We start from the raw sequence: 21,605 nt of genomic DNA, 5'->3' as shown, positions 1-21,605 counted from the left end.
ATAAAGAGGCTAACTGCCAATAACAACATCAAAATAAAAAACATCAAAGTCCAGAGTCCAGCTCTGTTCCTGTGAGCTCTACTGTGGTCCCTAACATTTCCCTCACTGTTCTTTGTGGATAAGAAGCAATGGAACAAATCAACGACTATTTGTTCAGGTATAAAAACTTTCTTGCTAAGTACGCAACTCCAGAGTACATTGATTTGCTCCAGAGCTTTGAAATTCGAGATAGTGACATATTCCTTGTCACTTATCCAAAGTCAGGTGAGTGAGACACATTCTAAATCAGATTATTTACTTTTACACTTGTGTTGACTGTAAGGAAAAGATTTTCTAATCAGGTATTAATTTATTCCCCACCTTACAGGCACTATATGGACTCAACAAATCATCATCTCCATCTGTGAGTTAGACGGGGGTCTGAATGAATATCCAAACAACATGGAGCAAATGCCGTGGCTGGAGTGTAAGGAGGAGGGAAAAGATTACACCTTACGACCGTCTCCACGACTCTTTTCCTCTCACCTTATCCCCGCTCTCATGCCTCCAGGACTGGAAGACAAGAAAGCAAAGGTCAGTATTATATGGAATCCAAAAAAGTATAAAGAATATGTTCATATGATAATACTGTACATGTCTTTACATATTAATATCTATCCATAACTATTTATTCTGTGTATACTATGATTAGTACTTTGTAGATAGTACTGTAGGTAAATGTAGGTAAAGCAAAACAAGGGATACTATATATATATATATATATATATATATATATATATATATATCCACCAGGTAAAAGACTCATTAAGATTTAAAATCCCTTTTCCAAGAGTAAATACAAAGAGCAAGCACAACCTTCAGTTAAACAATCAGATACACCAACAGTACTTTTTTCTCAGCTTTTTAAAACTTAAATGTCCTAAACATGGCCGTTGTGAAAATAATTTCCTACAGCTGTTACTTTATGCCTGTCAGCTGTAACTGAGAGATTAAAAGTCCAAATGATGAAAATATATTAAAACTTACACTTTCTGAACCAAAAGCAGAAACAAAGGGGAAATCTTCACTAACTAAAATCACAAAAGTATGTAAAAATTATGATAAACATTTGTCTTCTTAAATAAAAAGTAATTGTGACAAGTAGGTCTTCATGACTGAGCCAGATTTAAAACTCAAGGTATCATATTGTTAATTATTCAAGTGGAGGTTGGTATCAAGGAGAGAACCTATTAGTTTCAACTCTGGGTTGATTAATGTTTGTCTTTGTCAGATTATCTACGTGATGCGGAATCCAAAGGACAACATTGTCTCTTATTACCACTTCAGTTGCAGCTTTATTGCAATGGAGACTCCCAAGAGCTTTGAGGACTTCCTTGAGAAGTATGTGACAGGAAACGGTAAGATACCTGATAACCATCTAATCATAAAGAATTGACAGAAAGGAATACCTACAGATGCAAATCATCTGATTATGTATATCTTTTTTAATAACTTAATATTGAGAGCAATTGAAAATCTTGATTTGATTGAAATATTTCAAAATCTCCTTCAAAAATGCAAGAACTGATTCCTTCACTGCTGAATGATCAAACTGACAAAACATTACACTGTTGCATTCAGATTGTGGTATTTTGCAGAAGAAAAATATCTCTGAGAATGTGTGTTGAAGTGATGACCAACTAATGCAATGTGTTACTGCAATGTGTTGTGGTATTTTAAGAAAAATATTTTTCTGACATATTGAACAAGCCCAATTCCCAAAAAGATCTGTTGTAAAACTTTTGTAAAACAGTTTCAAGGTGGACACCTAAGATTACCGTCATCAAATTAGTATTTGGCCAAATGTCTCCCCTTCTGTTTCTGAGTTATGACATTGAGAAATGACCAGAAAAGTGTTTTTGCATAAAAATATAAATGTAAATGTCAACACTTCATTATTATACTCTATTACCTGAAAACATAACACCCGGTCAACCAGAGCGTGGAGTCATAAAAAACTATAAAGTTTATCAGTTTAACCATCAAAGCTCTCATCTTTGCACTGTTTCCAAGTGAAACTAGGTCACAAGATTTTGCAAATCATTGCATTCTGTTTTTGTTTGTTGGAATCAGGGTTGTACTATGACTTAATATTTTGTTTTTTACTACATACTATAAGTTTTTTATACTATACCATCAAAGGTTTTTATACCATTACAGCTTTATGACACTTTATGGCACACTGTCCTGACTTTTTTATGATATTTTATATTGTTGTTTTTGCACTTCTCTTTGTACTGTGTTTGTGAACTACTGCCATCGTGACTGTGACTGATTATTTCCCCTTACAAATAAATTGCCTATCTATCCATCCATCCAGTTTCAGGATCATCCTGGTTCGACCACATCAGGGAGTGGCATTCAAAGAAAGACCAGTACAAAATCCTCTTCCTGACCTATGAGGACATGATTTTGGTAAAAAGTGGTTTTCCATGCTGTTGTTGAGCATTTTTGTGCAGCTTGGACAGTAAAATAGTGTGGGGAAGGGACACATTTCAAATTCATTTAACACTGTGAATTAAAATGAGGCAACATTAATTTTAAAAAGGAACATTTATAAGAAAGAATACATTCTTTATCAGTGTAAAAACTGTTGTTTGCCTTCGGTTTTCCTTTTAGGACTTGAAGGCAACAGTAACTAGGATCTGCAGTTTTTTGGGGAAGAACTTGAGTGAAGCAGCTATTGAGGAAGTTGTAGAAAAAGCTACATTTGACACCATGAAGAAAAACTCAAAAGCCAACTACGAGTTTCTGCCAAAAGAGCAGGTGAAGAAAGACTTCATGCGTAAAGGTAAAATAACATAACTGCAGCTTAGGTGCATAAACACTTCACCAGATATCGAGTCTAGTTTGGTTTTCTTTTCTTTTTAATGACAGGTAAGATCGGTGACTGGAAGAACTACTTTACTGACGCTCAGAGTCAAAGAGTTGATCAGCTTCTTCAGGAGAGACTCGGTGATTTGTCTCTGAAGTTTATCTGGGAATAAGCAGCCTCCAACCATAAGATGTTTACATCTTTCTAAGCCAAAGATCCCAAAAATTCACAGACACCATATCTGTCTTGTGCTTACAGAATCTACAGTAGCTAATGTTAACTGTTGATATGCATCACAATAATTTATCTTATAATCCATGTTTGGTGCTCTTTACCAGAAAAAAAAAAATGAAAAAACTACAACACTTACAAATGCAGTTGGCCAATTTGTTATCTTTATTGAATGTCAAAAGGAGTTAAATTGTGTTTCTTATATATGATGAAGGCGTCCTTTGGCCTCTGGAATTGAATCCACGCTTCAATTCTCTTCATCTAGAAGGAGAGAAAAGAAAATAGGTTGGTTTAAATAATAATAATAATAACAATAATTAATTAGTAAATAAAACCGGATTAAAATGGAGACTTTTCAAAGAAAAGTTATTTTTCTACAAAGTTATTGTGATGACTGAGTAAACCTGCTTCTTAGAACAAACCTCTGAATTTTTACTCCAGACTTGAACAATAATTTAGGGGATGTAAAACAATTTAATCTAAACTACAATCACAGTTACGCAGTTGTATGCCTCTGTGAATCAGTCAAGCTGCACTTTGAGCTTACATCCATGTCTGTGAAAACATGCATGCTTCACACACATCTTCCTCTTGGGGGCACAATCTCTACAATCAGCACAGTTTTAAGGTGGACACCCAACACAAGCAGTAGCCACAAGTTCTTTTGCAGAACATTATGATGCCACAGTGCCTTTGACCTCTGACCTCTGACCTCTTGGATATAAAATGTCACCACTTCATCATTTTATCCTTTATTCTTTAGTCCAAGTGGATGTTTGTGCCAAATCTGAGGAGAGTGTTTCTTAAGATATCGTGTTTATGTGAATGAGACAAACGCAGGTTCACTGTACCCTTAACCACCGCATTAGGATGAGGTTGTGGTTAACTCCGAGTGAACATTTGTGCAAACGCTGAAGAAATTCCCTTAAGGTGTGGCTAAGATAATGTGTTCACAACAGTGGGACAGACAGATGGACATCAAAATGCCTCTGGCCTCGGCTACTGCTGGCAAAGACGCATAAAGACCTCGATGAAAGCGTATTGCGGTTGGGCGATAAGGGCATATACACAGTTTATGGGACAGTTGTGACTGACGGCAGCTATCATCTACTTTATTTTGAGACTGAAAAACATTTTGTGCCCAATATAAATATTTTCAAAAATTGAGCAAAACCAAAAAATTCAATGGATTTGATATTTCCCCTGCTCTAGGATTATTAATAGTTTTATGCAACTGGTGGATGGAAGCTAGTGCTGGATATACCCCAGTTCATCTGGTATACTGGTGGTAAGTTTTCACATGATATGAATATGTCGGACACCCTCATACCAGCACACAGCTGCAATACTCACTGAGGTTCCTCAACAGAGAACACACTGCACAGAAGTCACCGTGAGGAGCACCACGGTGGCATGAAAAACACTTTTGATTGAGAGGCGATCTCTTAACTGCACATCCTTCTTACACAGGGTTAACTTACAATTACTAACCCACAAATAACTCTACAAGAGGCCAAAGCAGTCAGACGACAAACAATATGTGACTCATAAACAATTTGTAACATTAATAATTGTACATTTACAAAATGACTTTGTGCTGAATGGCATGCTGGGTACAGCCTGCTAGCTAGTTAGCATAACAATCTGTCAGCAGCAGGGAGAGTCTCTGTTGTCACAGTACATTCAAGATCAAAAAAGAAAGATGGAGGATGAAGAAAGAGATCAAAGAGACCAGAAAGGCACAGATGAGTGCCGCAACAGAGGAGCTGTATCTGCTGTGTGGAAGCTTTTTTTGATTTAAGAAGATCCCATTTGTGTGTCCGAAAAAAAAAACTACCACAGTGAAGCTTACCGGTAACGTTAGCCTGTAGGTGTCCTTTTCAGGACACCAGTGGTTACTGCTGGATAAGGAGACAACGGAGAAATGACTGAACTGCTAAATCCTCCTGAAGTCAGCGGTGTGGTGACATGTTGTCATGGGATGTAAACAATTAACGCCTCCTGACAGGAAATCTACTGTCTGCAGGCCGCGCTACTGCAGTGAAATTCAAAATGGCCTTTTGCAGGATAGGAAACTCAAGCTGTTATAAAAGACCATCTGTTATCGACTGGCTGTTGTTTTCCTGTTTCATTGTTTGTTCAGTTGACTGGTAGAATAAATTATAGTTATATTTAAAACATACAGACTACCTTTTCAAATGAGAATTTGAAAACAAAAATGATAGCTGTTGGGGCATAAAACCAATAATCTATTGATCCTTTAAAACCATTGATAGTCCAACAATGTCAATTCAGTGCTAAAAAAGTGTTTAAATGAGATATTAAACTGTATAGAGATCTTAAAATCAAGGGTAATCATTCTCAGATTTAGAGAATTATGTGTGAACTCCTGATAGTAGAATAAGCCTTTAAAAATCGAAATTCAAAATATGGGGGTGGCGATGCCTTAATATACTGTGAAACTGCCAGAATCTTTAAAAATATTGTGATACAAATTTTAGGTCATACCACCTAGCACTAATGGGAACACTTAAAAAGTAACAATATGGTGTTCATAGTTCTGTACATAATATTACCGAACTTCACGTGGAGTTAAAAAGTTAAAATAGCAATAACTAGATCTCACCTTCTTCTTCCTCATCCTCTTCATCTTCTTCCTCTTCCTCCTCTTCATCAGAGCTGAAGGTCCCATCAGGCAGACTGTAAACCCGAATCACTTGCTATTGAGAAAAAAAAAAAGGTTTGACACATCAGCTCAACACTTACCAACTACCTTTCAAACAGAGACTTTTTCTGAAAGCTGCAGCACAGTATGAATAGAAACGGTGGCTGCTCACCTTGTTGGGGTCCTTAAGGATGAGGTATTTGCCCTCGTCCAGCTTTCTGCAAATGTCGATGACGCAGCGGAGGATTCCCCAGGCGTTCTCCATGCTCAGGTTGATCTGGCTGGCGAACTCGTTGGGTTTGAACTGCTGGGTCCCCAGGATGACGTGACGAGCAGAGTCCTTCACATGGTACCGAGACACGTACCTGAGGAACACACAGCGACACAACAACTACAGTCAGTCCAGGCTTTGCCACACTGCTGCTCTGTAAGAATATGTGCTAACTGTCTCTGTACAGGTATCTGAATCCTTAAAAAAGGCAGAATGTGTTTGTGATGTATTCACTTAAAGAAGCATTTCACTGCCACATGGTCTTTTCACGAAACTATGCTGCCTAGGCAGGAAAAGGACGCAAAACGTTTTGACAGAGACAGCAAAGCAAAGGAGCTTTAGGTGTTCACTTCTGCTCAAGCGATGAAAATCCTTCAGCTACGACTGCAGCACACTGGACCAATAAATGCTCCTGCTGATGGGTGACGCGATGTTCTTTCGTTGATTTTGACACAGACACAATACAACAAACAATATGGCAGCAGGCTGGTAACAAATCATCTCTCTCTCTGAAACTTTTACAGTTTGATTTGAGTTATAGAGACAGAAGGGCAGCTCTCTAATCTGTAGTTTCATTAACCAACTGTCATTTAATGTTTGTAGAATAATTCTTCTTCCTCTTTGTCTTTGACTTTTTCTCCTCTGCTTGAGAAACTCCACACAGTTTTTCACCTTAGTAGCTCTCTTAAGGGCTAAGATGCTTTGTGACTAACAGGAGCGGGGCGCCGAGTGGCTCGGTTGGTAGAGCAGGAGCCCTATGTACAGAGGCAGTGGATTTGAATCCGGCCTGGGCCCTTTGCTGCATGTCATCCCCTTTCTCTCTCCCCCTTTCATGCTACATCTGTCCTGTCTAATAAAGGCATTAAAAACCCCAAAAAATATCTTTAATAAAAAACAAACAAAAAAAAACAAACAAATAAGCCCTAGTTTTATTTTGAAGAGAAATTCCTAGAAAACGTCAGAATTTTCTTAGAATTTTTTGCTTTTGTACTAGGAGGCTTTGTAAAAAACAGCATTTGGCCTCCATCTCTACATCACCGGTATTCTTTCATATATAGAGTATGACAATTCCTGTGTTCGTGTGTGTGTGTGTGTGTGTGTGTGTGTGTGTGTGTGTGTGTGTGTGTGTGTGTGTGTGTGTGTGTGTGTGTGTGTGAGTGTCTGTGGTGCTCACCCCAGTTTGAGGTACTCTGATCCAGCCAGCATGGCGCAGCAGGTCCAGCGGGCCAGTTTGTAGCTGTTGTTCTTCAGCTCGGTGGCCAGGACAGCTCCTCTCTGAGAGTCCAGTTTCTGACGCCAGTCCACTCCGTTACAATGCTGATGATGAAACAGAGCAACAAAAGCTTTTTAGTTTTGATAATTACACACACACACAAGTATTTTTATAAACTGAATGGAAAAAAGGCTTTAATTTCACGAGGGAGTAGCTCAATCCAGTTTGAATTTTTTTTAGACACAGGGAGGATTTTGATGACTCGCTCTTTCTAAACTAAATATCTTTTTGGGACTTCCACGGTCTAATGAGAACAGGAGAACTTCACACATTTTCAAAATTAATATGCCATTCCTACTGTCTAAGACAGTCCAAAAACATCAGCTAAAAAACAACTTTTTTTCCAAATCCCAAAACTATAGTGCTAAAACTCAAATTTGTGATGTCATTGGGTATAAAGTCTGGAGCTGCTCTGTGGACAGTAAATGGTGAAAGATGTTTTCGTGAAACTGAGAGCCCTCAGGGAGATGTTTTGAGTATATGGCTACATTTTCTGTTTCAGATCTGAGAACGCTCTAAAGAGAATAAAACTCACAGAATGTTTTCTTTTTTTTGGGTTATTAAAAAAAAGAAAACATTCTGTGGATCCACAAAGTCAGGCTGGCTCCCATTATTGTTTACTGTTTACTCTATGAGTAAGTTTGAGACTTACGTCTCTGGTTTTGAGAGACAGTAGCTCATATTCACACATACTGATTGAATTTTCTTAGACCAAGGAAATAACATATTGGAACTTTTCATTTAGTTGGTGAAAATTAGCCACTTCTGAAACAGCTTCTCCTCATGCCCTCTCACCCTGGAGTCCCACTCGTTGAGGGTCTTGACATTAATGAAGGACACTTCTCCGTTGGCACCGGTCATCACTCCATCGTGCTCACAGCGGACAATCAGATCAATGTCTTCCCCGAGCTTCCAGTGACGGTACCTAAAAAACAAATGATAGTGGACTTTTATTTATTTAAATCGAAGACTCCACATACAAGTAGCTCGTCAGCACTGCAAACCTTGTACGAGTTTACAGATGTTTACCTGAAGTGACTGTAAACTAATCAGCAGGGTTTGGTGCCTACCTGTAGGCTACAGATGCCACCTCACTCTTGTCCGTGTCCTCCTCCACAAACGGGTTGGAGCTGGGAAACTTGTACCGCTCTCCACCCTGAATAAAAGAAAAAGACAGAAAGAAAGATATATCCCCATGAAATAAACTCTTTGAGGAAGTTTTAGGGATCCTCTTGTGTCTAAGGTCCCTTGAAGAAAACTTGCAGCTAACCACAAACTGTGTATTACTGGAGGCACTGGTTAGAGCAAACGTTTGACATTTAGGGGAACACATTCAATTGCTTTCTGGTGGAATTAGACGAGAAAATTAATATCACTCATATATCTGTCTGACAAATATAAGGCAGTCAGCAGCTGGTTAGCTTAGCTTAGCTTAGAACAAAGACTGAAAACAGGGAGAAAGCTATCGTGGCTACAGATACAGGGCTTCAATCGTTATATTTGTTCTTACTAGGGCTGTGTGATATTTTGAAATATATCGTATGACGATCAAAAAAAAAACTTACGTTTGATTTTATGCTATACTGTTTATTCCGTTAACATCATCTTACAACCCTTTGCTCTTTGATTTATTTAATTGTAAGAATACTTAATGTAAACTTGGCTTTAACAGCACTTTATTCAACTTTGTACATTTAACATTATAACCGGATTTTATTTAACTATATGTTAACAATAATTTATGTAATTTTATTTTATGGCTGTAGCTATTTTATTTGTAACTGTTGTTCATTTAATAATTTTGTTCTTTAGTAGTTTAAAGTAGTTTACAGTAGATTTAAAAATATCGAGATATATATTGTGTATTGTGATATGGCTTTAAAAATAGTGATATTATTTTAAAGCCATATTGCCCAGCCCTAGTTCTTACCATGCGCAAACACTGCTGGCTGAAGTTGTGGTTGATGTATGTGGCCTCCATCGCCAGATTACGAGGAGAGTTGAAGGAGTTGCCCTCATCCTGCGGCGGCTCGTTGGCGGTCTCACTCACGGTGAGCAAATCTGAGAGGAGCAGTTACAGACGTTACAGCGTTAAAGAAACAACAGGGAGGTCAAATGCTGTGGTGGAAATAGTATTTAGATCTTTAACTTTAGTAAAAGTACTTATACGCTGCTCTACACTGAAGTTGCAGTGTCAGTTAAACTACCCAAGCCTCACCAAAGTCAGAGTTGTCTCTCTTGTCAAAGAACAGCTTGTTGCCAACTCTCTGCACGATGATGTCCCAGGAGTTGACTGAGCGTGTGCAGCACATCAAGGTCGCCAAAATCGCGTCAGTGGCAAACACATTACCCTGAGTCTTAGCCAGCTGGAGAGAGAACAAAAAAAGTACATTTTGTTGTAAAAGAAAGCATCAAAACAACAACTCCTGGTTGAGTTTACTGGAGCAGCTCATCATGTCATGAACTGTATACCTTGCGGATGACAGGATCGTCAGTGGTGGTGACGGTATGGAAGATCCTCTTGATGCTTTTCAGCTGCTTCTCATTGCGGGTGGTGATCCGGTCGAAGGCCTTATCATAGTGCTCCAAAGCACCGCAGCACTCACTGCAGGACACAAGAGAACATTACCTCCTGTATTTGTCAGTTCAATGACTGATGACAAAGAGCAGGTCAGTTTAACTCACATGTCAACAGGGTCAGCCACCTCCATGTATCTCATCTTCATCAGTCTGGGGAAGTCCATCTCCTCCTTCACCTCCCAGTCGCTCCTCACTTCCACAGAGGAGTCTCTGGGCTTCAGCTGGGCCTTAAAGTACAAGGACAATGGAGGGAGGGAGAGGGGTTGTATGGTCGGGGGAGGGGTTGCAGGATCAAGAAAGAGAGAGAGTTGTATGGAGGGAGTGAGAGGGTTGTATGGATCAAGAGAGGGGATAGTAAGGATCAAGAGAGAGAGTTGTATGGAGGGAGGGAGAGGGTTGTATGGGAAGAATAATGTTAACACCCATGTTAAAACTTCTCAGCAGAAAAATCATCTTACTACAAGAATACAAAGAAAATACAAAATACAGCTTTGACAACATTTAATAAGTACAATAAAAACCTGGGATCAAAAACGATTGCTCAATTTACAGATTGATCTATCCTTTTTTAATTCATCAGTAAGTTGTTTGTAGGGTAACACCAGCCAAGTGCCAAACGTGGGTAGATTTTCCACTGGGCAGTAAAACTACACTGACAGGTAAATGTTTGTACTAAAATAGTCGTGTAATAAAAAACTATGCCGAGTCTGTACTTCATCTGGCATCATTTACAGGTGTGCTACTATGCTGCTACTCTCTTGTCAGTGTGGGAGTTTGACACACACACATACACACTGCATATGTGTATTAGGCACGTCACACAGCGAAACTCACCGTCACAAATGCTCCTGGTTTTATGGCACTTTATTCTGTAGGGAACATCAGCTGATCTGCTAAACTATAACTTGCCGCCATGCTGCTAGCTAGCATTATATTAATATGTAGCTAAGGGTTATACATATAAAGGTAATATAAAAGTAAGTTGTAGTAAAATAATAACACATAGACTCTTGAGTCTGTACCTAGACTGCAAAAACTTTGCTGCCTTCAACATTGCTGATTGCAGCACATTACAGATTTAATTCTGCTCTCATCTTTCACAATAAAAGCACTAGGCATATAAACTGTATCACTGCTAACCAGAGGAAGCTTTGAGTGAGGGTTAGGGTTAGGGTTATTCAATGTAATACCTGATCATTACATTGACGTGTACTGAAACAGATGTTTCTGTGATACACAAATGCAATCAATTATTTTGGCCAGAAAAAAATATGCTTGGCCTGTGAATTTTTTCATCTACCAGTCTCCTTGGCCGGTGAGTCAAACAGTTAATAGCAGACACTGGTTGTTTAGTCTATAAAATGTCTGAAAATAGTGAAAATGCACATTAGTATTTCCCTTATTCCAAGTCGTATTTGCCCAGCCAAAAGGCCAAAACCCAGCAATATTCATTTTTTCATTGTATATCACAAAACAGTAAATCTTTCAAACATTTGAGAAGCTGCAACCACAAAATATTTCTATATTCGTTTGATAGAATAGAATAGAAGAATAGAATATTCCTTTATTGATCCCCCATTGGGGGAAATTCCAAATGTTACAGCAGCATGAAAAAAGAAAAGTGAAATGTAACAAAGAAAATAACAATAACAAATAACAATAAATAAGTAATAAAATAAGTATGTACATAGAGGAAATAAGGTATGTACACATAATAATAAGTAAGTAATAGAATAGTATGTACACAAAAGATGGATTAGAAAATAGTACAAAAATTTGTTGTGCAAATTACTACTGGCAACTGGCAAAACTGGCAAAAACAAGGAAACAATTGTTAAGATATTCACAGATATTTTTCTGCTGTGTGACTCATTGGTTAATCAACTACCTATTGCAGCTCTGAGTAATACAACTGAATAACTGAGCAGTACCTGGGATTTTTGGTCCCACTTCTGACGAACACCAAACTGCTTCTGGAACTTCTTCTGCAGGCGCATTCGATCTCTGAACAGACAAAAACTTGGGGTTAAACTGAAGTCTTTAAAACAGGACCAGCTGCCACCTCACAATGTGAAGATGTGATCCCTTTCTGGGAAAATATGAAAACTACTTATCAGAAAGTCAGCTATAAATGGGAGATTTCTCTCCTATCTTACCTCTCCTTTTGCTTGGCGCTTTTAGGGAGTGTCTGCATGTTGAACTGAGTCAGGTTCCTCCGGTCCTTGTCTCTGCGCAGATTCCTCTGTTGAAACAAACAGATGTCATGTTTATGGGTCACTTTTCATTTTAAATCAACAACGTGGCATTCAGTGTTGAATGTATCTAGCCTTCTGTGGTCTGTCGTACCTGTGCGAACCTCATGCGGTTCCTCTGGTAGGCCGTCTTCTGTGTCTTAGCGGTGTCCACCAGCTGGAAGCTTGTTTCATCTTCTTCATGAAAGTAAGCGTACTGACTACCGCCTCCGAACTGAGAGGAATACTTATCTGAACACAAACAGAATTGCATAAGAAATCAACTCGAAACCGCATGATGATTACTAATGATGTTTTGGAGATATCAACACTTCCATAAACCTTGATAGAATGAATATATATTTCTATTTGCAGTTAAAATACTTCGAATCACATTCCCTGTTATTTTAAGATCTAATGCTTCAGTGAGAGACATTTTATGTTTGTTAAAAATTGATCTTGAATACATCTAAATACATGAAATGCCAGTAGCAACTGATAGACTTGACAATCAGCTGCATTTCAGTAATGTAATCCAAATCTTCCGATAAAACAGTTCATATGTCAACTTTCAATCAGCTTGTTTTTTTACAGATTGATTACCACTCAGACGTTCAAAGTAAAAGATAATAAATAGTATGTCTGGGTGGAGGTGACTGTAGTTGGACAGCCATTTTACTCACTTGTGTATCTCTTGTCTTGATAAGTCGCTCCAGTCCAGTCAGCAACCTGACAGAAAACAAACAATGAGAGAAAAACTGAAAACATCTTGGTTCTTTTTGTAGAAAATGAAAATTAAGTTTTTGCTATGAGAAAACAAACCTTTCCCAGACGGTCTCCTTTGCTGAAAGGCTGGTAGGGCATGTCTTTAAACTTCTCTGGGACTGCACATGGTCCCCATCCGGACGGATTGTCCTGGATCACAGGGGCGTTGAACTTCGCCATGACCTGAAGTCAGAGTGAAAAAGACAACTCTGTGACCAACAGCTGCTTCAAATAATGTCCAGATTAAAAAAATTATAACTAATCAGTTTATAGAGTTATGTCTAAACATGCAAAGGGTCTCAGGCAATGAGCAGCACTGATTTCTCCACCAATGCACTAAAATAAATAGGCACTGATCAGCTTGCGCAGTGGGCTAGTCATCATTGACCCCTGAACATACAACAACATTAATGAGTTTTTTGGGGAAGTTCTCCCTATTTAAAATCAGCGGTCTAAGGACAGACGGTTCATGTGCTGTGCAGATTATTAAGCCCTTTGAGGCAAATTTGCGATATTTTGATATATTTCAATAAAAACTGACCTAACTTGAACAAACTAGAACAACTCCACAGGAATATTCCTTTTTAGGATCTTTCACCTTCAGGCTGAAACTAAGCATCATTTCCATCATGGCTTATATTTTGATGACTTTTTATTAACTAGTTTAGTTACTAATAAAACAGCAAAGAGAGAGAACAATGTTGATCACGATTTCCCAGTTTAGAGTAACTGAAACTCAAACTTACAGACATTAATTTTAAAAATTTCCAACACTGAATATGTCGATTCCTCAATAGCTTAATAGTATGTTGAATACTAAAAAGACATTGTTATATTCAGATTTAGAAATGTACTTGGATGTTTTACTTAAGTTAAAGTACTCATACCACACTGTGATAATAATCTAAATCAAGTAAGGGGAATAAAAGTACTTACTGTGCAGTAAAAAAAAAAAAACAACAAAAGATTAATATTACTGTTGCATTAATGTGTTGCAATTTACTGTTGTAGATGATTACGATCATGCTAATTTTAACACTTTTATACATTGGTGGGTAGTTCAATCTAAAGCAATGTATCATTATCTATTAGATCATCATGTGTTTGCAGCATCAATGTCATGTACCTAACTCTAACAAGTCAACTCTTCATGGTGTCGGAAAAGCGGCCCTATTTTCAGCTTTGCGACGTTGCATTTTCTACATAATTAAAACAATTTTTTACAGTTTATTTAGCTTAAGAAGCAAGATCATTTTCTCAACACTTACATAAACTGCAGCTGTCAGACAAATGTAGCGGAGTAAAAAGTATAGTATTTGTCTCTGAGATGTTATATTAGTGGGATATAAGTATAAAGATGCAATAAGAGGAAATACACAAATACACTACCTCAGTGTGGTACTAAAAGTTAACAGTTGATACAATTTACTCTGTTACTACACTTCTGCACTTTAAACAGCATCTTTTATCGATCAGCGGCACCAGCTGGCATCTGGCATCACTAGCTAGCATTAGCTTAACATTATCTTTATTGTACCTTAACATGCTTATTGAAAAATAAACTCAAAATAAACTCGACCCAGGCACACAACTCATTTGTGGTAACATGACAAATATATTTTATCAGAAAGGGTAAAGTCAAATGTATTCTTAGTCATCGAGCAGTGACGGTGGCTAACGCTAGTCATGTTGCCAGGTGGCCGAGCTAGCAAAGCTAAGCTAACATGAATGGCCGGACACACACACCAACACAGGACACGCTACGATTTATCTTCAATAATAACCGAAATACTGACTTTTCATACATCTGTATATGTGTCTCTGTTGTCTCACCGTGAGTTATGAAACAACCTGTCGGGATTTTTAATCCAACCGGTCCTCAAACGGTGCAAATCCCCGACGGAGCGCCGGTGTGAAAGGAAGTGGCGAGATGACGTAAAGCAGAAACTGGTTCCTGCCGTATTTTGTGTAAAGCTGTCGTTAATGCTGAACTTTTGTCATAGCTCATTTCTAAAATGTTGTTGAGTGTTGTGCGCCCACGCTAAAATGTCAGCTACACGTTTTGTATTTTCCAAACGTCTCCACCAAAATGTTATAATAATTTTTTGTTCGTTTCTGATTACTTCTTGGTTTTCATTTTGAAAGGGGCTTGGCGTTATGCCTCAATGTAATTCCTCACTATGGCCACTGGAGAGAGGCAAACATTTATGATATTAAACAAAGACAGTCTTGCTGCTGACTAAATATTTGGTATACAAAGTCCAAACTGATTTCAAGTTAGTGTTTTTAAAGTGACTATTCCAATAATGTATGCATTGAAAAGTTGCAGGGCAAATGTCTAAACATGTGTAATGCTTTATGTTAAGGCCATTTAACAAAACATTTAAAACACTGGTTGTTCATCAGACAAAATGCTACCTTGGAACAATCTCAAAAAACATGTAGGTATTGCATCAAACACTATGATATATTCTCGTGCAGGTGTTGGAATATCAAATGTCTTAACATATTCAGTGTATATAAGTAACTGACAATTCTCATTAACCAATTGTAAAATCAACAAAATATTGTTTTGAACCCAACTGACAAGATTGATTTGTTTTTATACGTATGCTTTACGTATGTATTTGTATTATTCCATGTTAGATGTTTGTGGTGAGAAAAACTGTGTTTATACATGAGAAGCCAACATAAAAGAACCTGCCTGTGGAAACTAGATAACTGAAGAGGGAGTTTATTTGCATCAGAATCACATTTCGGAAGAAATTCTAAACTGTTATTTTAAAATAAATAAATAAAGGATTTGGGATTAAGTACCAAATTTTGTCTTTGTTCTTTATGTAATTTTATGTTAAAGTCAACTCCACCACTGTAAAGTCAGACACAATACGATCATTTCTGTAGACAGCTTTCAAGTTTAATTAGATTAATTTAAATCAAATTAAATAGATAAAGTGAAAACAGTAAAGATTTAGATTAAATAGTGAGAACAATAAACAATTATACCAAATACACATAATGTACACATACATTTCTGCATACAAACATAAAGACATAACACATAAAACCTCATTGCATTACCACATAATATCATATAACAAATGCAGTATTTGTAAAAGGTGTTGACATTACACAGTGTTATAACACAAAGATGCATAGAGGGCATGCATTGCCAAGTGTATTTGCTATTTTAAACAGCAGATTACATTTTAAATGAATAAATAATGAGATGAATATTACATTTTCATTCTCACGTTTACCAAAAATGTCGCAAATGTTGTTGTGATAAGTGAAGTGTGTAGCCTACGTTTTACTTTTTTCCATACTCCAAAACTGTGCCACCGACCTGCACACTGGACCAATAAATACTTCTAATTGGGATGCAATGTTTTATTTCTTTTCTCCTTTAAATGTTTTTATTTATTTATTGAAACTGTCATTTTCCTTTTTTATATTTCTTGGACAACAGTATTTTTGCAACACCTTGGGGGTGGCAGTAGCTCAGTCTGTAGAGACTTGGCTTGGGAACAGGTGGGTCGCCAACTCAAGTCCCCATAGGGACCAAACTCAGAGTGTGGACTGGTAGCTGGAAAGGTGCCAGTTTATGCTTCTGAGCCCTGCTGAGGCGCCCTTGAGCATGCTTGGGGTGCTTGTCGATGAGCAGCCCCTCGCTCTGACATCTCTCCACTAATGTGTGTGTGTAGGTCCTGTGTGTGCATGTCTGTATTTCAGGCCTGTGTGTGGTGCCCTCTGCAGCCTGTGGATGTGGTTGAGTGCATGGTGTTTGAATCCTTGCCTTTTCCTCTCACTTGCTTTACACAGGAGATGAAAAAAACATATTCATGCTCCATTCTACTGATCAGTCAGTGAGTTTTAATTAGCCTTTTGAACATGATATTGTACAGGTAGTGAGGCAGCACATGCACATACATATAACTTACTCTCACACAGATGTGTACATCGGAAAACATCTCTGCGAGTGATTCTGCTTTTCCAGCAGGATAACTGAGCATCACTGATCTTCTCTGCAGCCACTCGTCAGGCCCCCAGTGTGTTGAAAAAAAAAAACCCTAATCTAATTAGAATGTCATCCACACTCTGCAAATGTCAGGAAATCTGATTAATATACATTAACATGTCTGTCTATGTGACGGATGTCAGTTATACGTAGTGCAGTATTCCACATGGTCGTCACCTGATGAGTGATGCTGCCATCTTTGCCCGTCTGGTCTTTTCAACATCTGCATTCATCCACACATCATTTACTTCTCCGATTGTACCTGTGAATTAATGTCTTTAATCTCTGCCATTTTTACCAATTTTTCCACGTTGCATCATCATCTGGACGCTTAGTTGTGACTCATATCAAACACACCCACATGTGGTCCTTCAGGGATCTTTGGTGCTGACGGCAGATGGTGAACGCAGCATGTGCAGAAGTCAGATTCATGATGTGTCTTGATGACTCTGTAGACTAGAGGGCTTTAATATCCACAGGTGGATAGTAGAAATATTACTCTAGTATAGCTAATTGCCTTCTGCTGGAGCGTCATACTTACTGAACAAACATGAGACTGATATCAATCTTCTCATCTAACTCTCTGGGTAAAAAAAGCAAATAAGCAATGTAATTGAGATTCCAATTTCATGTTTTGAAGCAGTCTTCTGCATTGTATCTTGAAGCAGGGATTTGGCGGTATAGGTCGACAGATTTGATGCCTGGTCAATTTTTGGGGCCGATATATAGCATTATACTGATTATCTGTATTAGCATTTTATTTTATGATCGCCAATAAAATTAACTGATTAAAAAGTGTGAAGAAAGTGTCAGCATGGGAGGAACTTTTTCTTTGTAAAACCTCATGGAGCTATTTTTATTTATTCATTTTTTATATACATTTTCACTTGACTTCATAAAAGAAGTAGCTGGGAACTTGCTGTGTTTGATGTGAGATGTGAAAGTTTCAGTTTTGATTAAAAGTTTGCTAAAGGCATTTAAACAAGGTTTGTGATATTCCATATTCTTAATATTTATAGAATGATTTTCAATTTTGTTGTCAATGCATATTGGTTCCAAATATTGATCATCAGTCTCACTAACTACTAATAATTGCTATCAGTATCAGCCCTGAAAAGCCCATATCCATCAACCCCTAGTTGGCGGTTATGCTGCAATCCATTGTACCTTGAGTTAAAAAAAAAAACAACCAAAAAAACATCTGACACAATCATCATCATAGAACATCAGACAGATTATTGATTATTAATTAACAGCTCTCACATTTAAACAAACTTTTCAAATTGCTGCACAATGCAGGATAAATTATAAGGATCATGAACAGGGAAATAATGGCTAAAATGTAAGCTCAATTAAAATTATGATGAATTCCATTCATCACACAAAGGCTCAGTGATTATTTTGGTTAGCCCAAGTAAGTTTATGATGGCGTCTCCACGTAATATTTTACACAAGACATGAAGTTGCAGTATGGTCTTAAAATGTAGGCCATGGAAAGTGTCTTAAAATAGGTCTTAAAAGGTTATACTTCAGGATTTCAACATATCGCTTACCCTGTTTTACATCTTTCAAATATACCACACAGTATTTTGACAGTCTACAATCTGATATTTTTATCTAACTGATGCGACTATTTACTCTCATGTACACTTTATTTCCTTTTCATGTTAAAAGTAGCCAAGGCCTTTACATTTCTGAATATAAAACAAATTAATGCATAAGAATTGACCAGAATGTAGGAAATTAAGTATCTGACACTCAAAATCTCCCAGAGAAGGGCCCCCAGAAACCCCATTGATTTGTGTCCCTCTGGCATGGGCCTTCATTTTTCCACCCAGAAGGTGGCGACCCTGAATGACTGGGTCGCTCAAGTCTGTCATTCATTCATTCATTTGCCGTAACAGCTTGTCCTCGTAAGGGTCGCGGGGGGCTGGAGCCAATCCCAGCTGTCATCAGGAGGAAGGCGGGGTACACCCTGGACAGGTCACCAGACCATCACAGGGCCGACACATATAGACAGACAACCATACACGCTCACAGTCACACCTAAGGGCAATTTAGAGTCACCAATCAACCTGAGCTGCATGTCTTTGGACTGTGGGAGGAAGCTGAACACCCTGGAGAGAACCCACGCAGACACGGGGAGAACATGTAAACTCCGCAAAGAGGGGACCCCGCCCACGGACCGAACCCCGTTCCAACCGGGTTTGTTGCTGTGAGGCAACAGTGCTAACCACGACGCCACAGTGCCGCCCTCAAGTCTGTCATTCACGTTGGAATTCTAAGTAAGAATCTTGACTAGCTTCATCTAGCCCAAGTTTGCCAACATAAACACTCCTGATTTTAAAGCAACATGGCGGCATGCACAGTTGACCGAGCAGAATGACCCTTCTCCATCTCCATCTCCATCCCCGCAAGACAAATACACAAAAGTTCTACAACCTAACGCCATGGTGGTTCACACTACTATGTTCAGCACTTGTTCACATGCTTTTGAGCTGTTGTATGTTATTTGATTGAGCAAATTCAACAGTTACCTTATTTTGAACACTGTCTTGCTTTGCCAATGGTGCTGTGTTAACTATTGTAGGTCCTCTGTAGATGCTTGTGAAACTCAGAGACTTGCCATAAAAACATCGGTTTGGTGCAGGCATCTATGTTTTTCTGCTTATGCACCGGGACGCAGATTTTTTTAATGACATTGCCCACATTCTTCATATCTTTTTTCCTTACAAAATTACAAAATACCTGACTCAAGGTTGACTGTGGATGCCTGTGTTAAACAAATCAATGATATCCATGTTCCAGGATTGCAAGCCAACTACTGAGCCTTTTGGTGAGTGCAGACCAGATTTTACTGGGCGTATGTTGTACCTCAAGGATTTGCCACCATTTGAGGCCGTGACATCTCCTCTTTTTAGCTTCCTTGGTTAAGGCTAAGAAATCAATGTGGGTGATGTAGTCACATCTGTCGACTAATGTCACAAAATAGCTGACTTTAAGTTGTTAACTCCCCTCTCCTAGGTCAAAATCCTGTGCTTGTTGGACCAATCCACCGAGGTGGTCTTTCTCCCTTTTAACACAATGTTCATAAGTCTGACTGTCTAATAACGACGGATGATAATAGATTGGTTTAAAATGGAGTCAGGTGAAAGCCCAGGTGCTAAAGGGTGCATTGTCTGTCCGTATCTGACACCTAGGGCCACTGACCAATCAGCATGTTTGACACCCCGGGAGTGTTACTTAAAGCCCTTTTCCCTGCAAAGACTTTTTTCTTGCCACACATGACTGAAACTTATTTCTTATTCTACACACCTGATTTGTGGATTCGTAGGAGGGAGAAGTCATCTGGAAAAGTACTCCCATACACTGTCAGCACCAATAAATGTCTCAATAACCACAGATTATGATGTCATGGCAGCACCTGGGTCAGTATAACAGATTAATAACAATTCGGTATTAACTGGTATTCCTGGTATTCCTGATGTGTCTACGCAATAAGTGTGGACACATCAGGAATACCAGTTAAGACATTAATGTGTTGATAAAGACATTTCTGCTGAAACTTTTATAGATATTTCCAACCTTGACTGTACTTGTTGGACAGTGTTTCCTTGTGTATCCTTATCATATAAAACATTTCATGTTCCAATCAACAAAGAATTTGTTTCCATGATCTGATATTAATTCTGTTTATTTCACATGTCACTCTTTTCAGGGTTAATAAAAGATCCTTAATCATATTTTCTTATGAGCCGAGAGTGTGGCCATAAAAACACAAACACTTGTGGTTAATCTTTACTTGACACCACCTCAGTCTCTGAGACTTTTGTTCTTCTTCTATTGAGTGATTTTTCTCCTTGCTATGTTTGAAAAATTTAGTGCCCTAAAATGCTGACAATCATTCAGCAGTTTGCAACAAAAAGAGGTAACATCAGAGGAAAGTCTGGGGAAATAAACATTTTGTGTAGCAGAATATGTAGAACTAGGTTTCTTCTTCATTATCCTGTAAATTAACTTGTGTAAAACAAAACTGTCTGTCTTACATTCTGTCTGTATGTCTTAACAAAATCCACCTAACAGCACCTTTAAAGCTCACTTCAGATACATCATATCTTTTGTTTAATCCATAGTAAAACATAACTGTGGAAATTATGATTTTAATAAGAGAATAAACAAACAAGATTTACAATTTTAATTATCCTAATTAGCAAACTATTATGTTTGCTGCCTTTTCATCTTTACGACTTAACAATTATCAGCTGTAGAGAAAAATATAGATTTTATTTCACTGTGCCACTAAAAGGCCACCACCAGCAGTTGTTGGAGTGTTGGTTTTTTTTTTTGAAATTTTACTGAGTGGACGAGCTGTCATAAATCAGTCAACAATGTGAATTTGTCTTTATGGCACAAAATATTGAAACTGCTGCAGCACAATTAGAAAAATCAAACAAGAAAAAGAAACATCCAATTTATTGCCTATTATATACAAAATGAACCTACATCCAACAGAGTGATGTTGCCCTAATGGTGTGAAGAGATGTGAAACAAAATTGTAATCTCTGCTGATGAGGGTTCACATCCCATTGGGAAACTGGTCCTGCAGTTTTATCAACAACAACACTTCAACTCAAGTGATGGTTGAAAGTAATAAAGACTCCCACTCAGTTAGCGTCACCAGTGGGATGAAACTCCTCATGCATCCTGATTAAACTGT

The 21,605-nt window shown here is 38.1% G+C and overlaps 2 protein-coding genes across 5 annotated transcripts; one reads left to right on the top strand and one right to left on the bottom strand.

Moving 5' to 3' along the window:
• The first annotated feature begins 63 nt into the window (after positions 1 to 63).
• Positions 64 to 3,434, top strand: LOC121956742 (amine sulfotransferase-like). Of its 2 annotated transcripts, none has more exons than XM_088069285.1 (6): positions 64 to 264; positions 368 to 573; positions 1,271 to 1,397; positions 2,360 to 2,454; positions 2,659 to 2,805; positions 2,917 to 3,434. In XM_088069285.1, exons 1-6 carry the CDS (start codon positions 129 to 131, stop codon positions 3,007 to 3,009), a joined length of 804 nt encoding a protein of 267 aa, XP_087925411.1. In that variant the 5' UTR covers positions 64 to 128; the 3' UTR covers positions 3,010 to 3,434. The 2 variants fall into 2 exon arrangements, with proteins under 2 accessions (XP_087925411.1, XP_042361048.2); XM_042505114.2 differs by having other exon boundaries at positions 69 to 264; positions 2,659 to 2,830.
• Positions 3,228 to 14,857, bottom strand: eif3d (eukaryotic translation initiation factor 3, subunit D). 3 transcript variants are annotated; one of them, XM_042505111.2, is made up of 16 exons: positions 14,704 to 14,857; positions 12,928 to 13,053; positions 12,789 to 12,834; positions 12,221 to 12,357; positions 12,031 to 12,116; positions 11,806 to 11,878; positions 9,980 to 10,101; positions 9,767 to 9,899; positions 9,513 to 9,660; positions 9,225 to 9,355; positions 8,365 to 8,450; positions 8,090 to 8,219; positions 7,196 to 7,338; positions 5,923 to 6,115; positions 5,712 to 5,805; positions 3,228 to 3,346 (listed from the first exon to the last, which is right to left on the bottom strand). In XM_042505111.2, the coding sequence occupies exons 2-16, from the start codon at positions 13,048 to 13,050 to the stop codon at positions 3,333 to 3,335; spliced, it is 1,659 nt and encodes a 552-aa protein (XP_042361045.1). In that variant the 5' UTR covers positions 13,051 to 13,053; positions 14,704 to 14,857; the 3' UTR covers positions 3,228 to 3,332. The 3 variants fall into 3 exon arrangements, with proteins under 3 accessions (XP_042361045.1, XP_087925408.1, XP_087925409.1); XM_088069282.1 differs by lacking the exon at positions 3,228 to 3,346 and adding an exon at positions 4,805 to 4,986; XM_088069283.1 differs by lacking the exon at positions 3,228 to 3,346 and adding an exon at positions 4,805 to 4,986 and having other exon boundaries at positions 9,980 to 10,095.
• Between the last annotated feature and the right edge of the window lie 6,748 nt (positions 14,858 to 21,605).

The sequence above is a fragment of the Plectropomus leopardus genome, chromosome 18, assembly GCF_026936395.1.
Source record: "Plectropomus leopardus strain MGB_pleo_1.0 chromosome 18, ASM2693639v1, whole genome shotgun sequence".
NCBI lineage: Eukaryota > Metazoa > Chordata > Actinopteri > Perciformes > Serranidae > Plectropomus > Plectropomus leopardus.
Note: the sequence above shows the minus strand (reverse complement) of the source record. Positions and strands in the feature narration are given on the sequence as shown.

What these genes read in the sequence shown, in the direction of transcription:
- eif3d (XM_088069282.1), bottom strand. Translation starts at nt 13,050, where the DNA reads ATGGCGAAGTTCAACGCCCCTGTGATCCAGGACAATCCGTCCGGATGG. An exon ending in AGTGGGACCAAAAATCCCAG is followed by an intron (nt 10,102 to 11,805) that starts GTACTGCTCAGT and finishes TTGTACTTTAAG; the next exon opens with GCCCAGCTGAAGCCCAGAGA. An exon ending in ACGATCCTGTCATCCGCAAG is followed by an intron (nt 9,661 to 9,766) that starts GTATACAGTTCA and finishes TTCTCTCTCCAG; the next exon opens with CTGGCTAAGACTCAGGGTAA.
- LOC121956742 (XM_042505114.2), top strand. Translation starts at nt 129, where the DNA reads ATGGAACAAATCAACGACTATTTGTTCAGGTATAAAAACTTTCTTGCT. An exon ending in CCTATGAGGACATGATTTTG is followed by an intron (nt 2,455 to 2,658) that starts GTAAAAAGTGGT and finishes TTTTCCTTTTAG; the next exon opens with GACTTGAAGGCAACAGTAAC. An exon ending in GAAAGACTTCATGCGTAAAG is followed by an intron (nt 2,831 to 2,916) that starts GTAAAATAACAT and finishes TTTTAATGACAG; the next exon opens with GTAAGATCGGTGACTGGAAG.